We start from the raw sequence: 2,051 nt of genomic DNA, 5'->3' as shown, positions 1-2,051 counted from the left end.
TTTTTTTTTTTGCTCGTAATATATGACGACTGAACTAATAAATATATATCAAATATTTCTGTGTAGATCTGCCACTGAAATGAGCAGCACAGTGATTGCAGCTTTTGCTACTTTGTGACAATTTATGAATGAGCCTTTGGGATTTATGTTGGGAAATGTGGAAGTGAGCTGATCTCTGTGAGTTGTGTACTTCAGAGATGAGTGATAAGCTTGTTTACATATATATATTTTTAAAGCTGGCAGGTCCTCTGGTCAAACTAGATGAAGACAGCGGTGCAGTTTATGAAATGTCAACGGAGAAAAGTCAGCAATATTTTAATAACTGATTTATTTTTAGTTCTTTTTTTTGGGCTAAATGCCAAATATTTGGTCCCAGTTTTTAACATAAACATTTGCTACTTGTGTTCATTATATATGAATTTGGTTTCGTTGTGTTGGTTCCAGTCCCATTCCCAGCAGATTCATATAATGTAGAGCCAAAACATGGCTTTGGCTCTTGATAACAATGACCACATCAGTATCAAAACCTGATTTCAGCTGTTCTTAAATAAAACTCTGCCTCATTTGATAAGGGATATTTAGTTCAGTCTGTTGTCATTCGGTGTTATATTAAGCTAGTATGTTCTTTTCATAGGCCAGATTTGGAATAGTCACTTATTTTAAGACAGTAGTATCAAAAAATGCCTCCATTAGTATGCTTTGACGTTCATGGATTATGTTATTTCAGCTGAGTCTGAGATGTGAATGTTTATATTGGGCATGTTTACAGTGAAAAGGCTTTGGCGTAATGTTGTATACTTAATAGAACACAAACATCTTCAAAGGGTAAAGGGGTTTACAATATGGTGAAAGTTAATGAAGGTTGGTGAACTTGCCAGCAGAAATAGAGGCCAGGCGGACATAGTTGTAATCCCTCTCCACTGTCTCATAAGGGTAACTCTCCACCAGCTTGAGTCCTGGGGAAAAAACAACACACAGTTAGGAATAAAGGCTTCAGTAGGCACTACAGTTTATCTAAATCTCAAGAAACACAAATAATGGCATGTAGTCATTTTTATTTCGTCACTGAGACTCCAGTTCACTCAGTCATAAATTACACACACATTCCCTCAGCTTATTATTCATTTGTCAGGGTTATTGTGTTATTTTCAACCCACTCGCCAATGCTGGCATTTATGTTTCTGTAGCCACATGTATAATCCAAACATTTCTCAACCTAAAAAGGGTTTCATATCTATATTTATATCGACATTGCGGTATTTTTAAACACTCATGGTGCTCTTTGTTTTCAGAAAATAGAATGGGGGTAAGTATAATAACATCTATGAACATAAATAACATAAATTATATACTTTATTGTACGCCACATATTGCGAGCATGTGGAATCCCCCAGTAATCCAGTCCTCTTATACAGGCTTGCTTACAGCCTCTGGCCACAATTTAATTTTCTGCCACACACTTCCTGTCGGCCTTTTCATGAAATATGAACACTAGTTGCATTCTTAACGGTGCCTCAAAATAACTGATTCTTGATTAATTGTTTAGGTTGACACTGAGAACAGTTCACTTTATTTACAAATGTCTGGAATCTATTATCAGTGACAAAGTATTCCTTGGGGAGCCATGAGAAGACTGGAACCAGCCTTTCAGTGGGAGAGTGCTCCTCTGTCTGTTATCCTCCTCAGCCTGTTGCTTCTTGCTTTGATTTTCTGCTGTGCCATGTTGTTTGATGAACAGTGCAACTGATATATGAGCCTCTATTGGCCTTTCACAGATAAATAAGCATCGGTGTGTATGTTATCCAATATGTCTGTTTTTTCTTTTTACTGAATCTAATGTTGATAAATTGCATTTCATTTAAAATTTCTCTCTCATAGGTTACCCAGCAGAGTGCCTTCGACTTTATTGCTTGCTGTACCTTTCAGCACTGCCCACACCACATACGATACTATCACAGCAAAGCGGACGGTGGTGAAAAGTCTTTGTAGTAAGTTGCCAATTAGGTTGCAAAAACATTGCTTTAAAGTTAATAAATATCTCATTATTTTCC

General features: G+C 36.7%; 1 protein-coding gene across 1 annotated transcript in view; it reads right to left on the bottom strand.

The window, feature by feature from the left end:
* Positions 1-2,051, bottom strand: part of gfra4b (GDNF family receptor alpha 4b) — a 58,043-nt gene that overhangs the window by 14,011 nt on the left and 41,981 nt on the right. Inside the window, exon 5 of the mRNA XM_005722857.1 lies at positions 876-956. Within this exon, the coding sequence (XP_005722914.1) occupies positions 876-956 (81 nt within the window). The remainder of the gene's footprint in view (positions 1-875; positions 957-2,051) is intronic.

This window comes from Pundamilia nyererei, unplaced genomic scaffold, assembly GCF_000239375.1.
Source record: "Pundamilia nyererei isolate P.nyererei 1_Seehausen unplaced genomic scaffold, PunNye1.0 scaffold00008, whole genome shotgun sequence".
In the NCBI taxonomy this organism is placed as follows: Eukaryota; Metazoa; Chordata; class Actinopteri; order Cichliformes; family Cichlidae; genus Pundamilia; species Pundamilia nyererei.
This window is presented reverse-complemented; position numbering and strand designations above follow the sequence as displayed.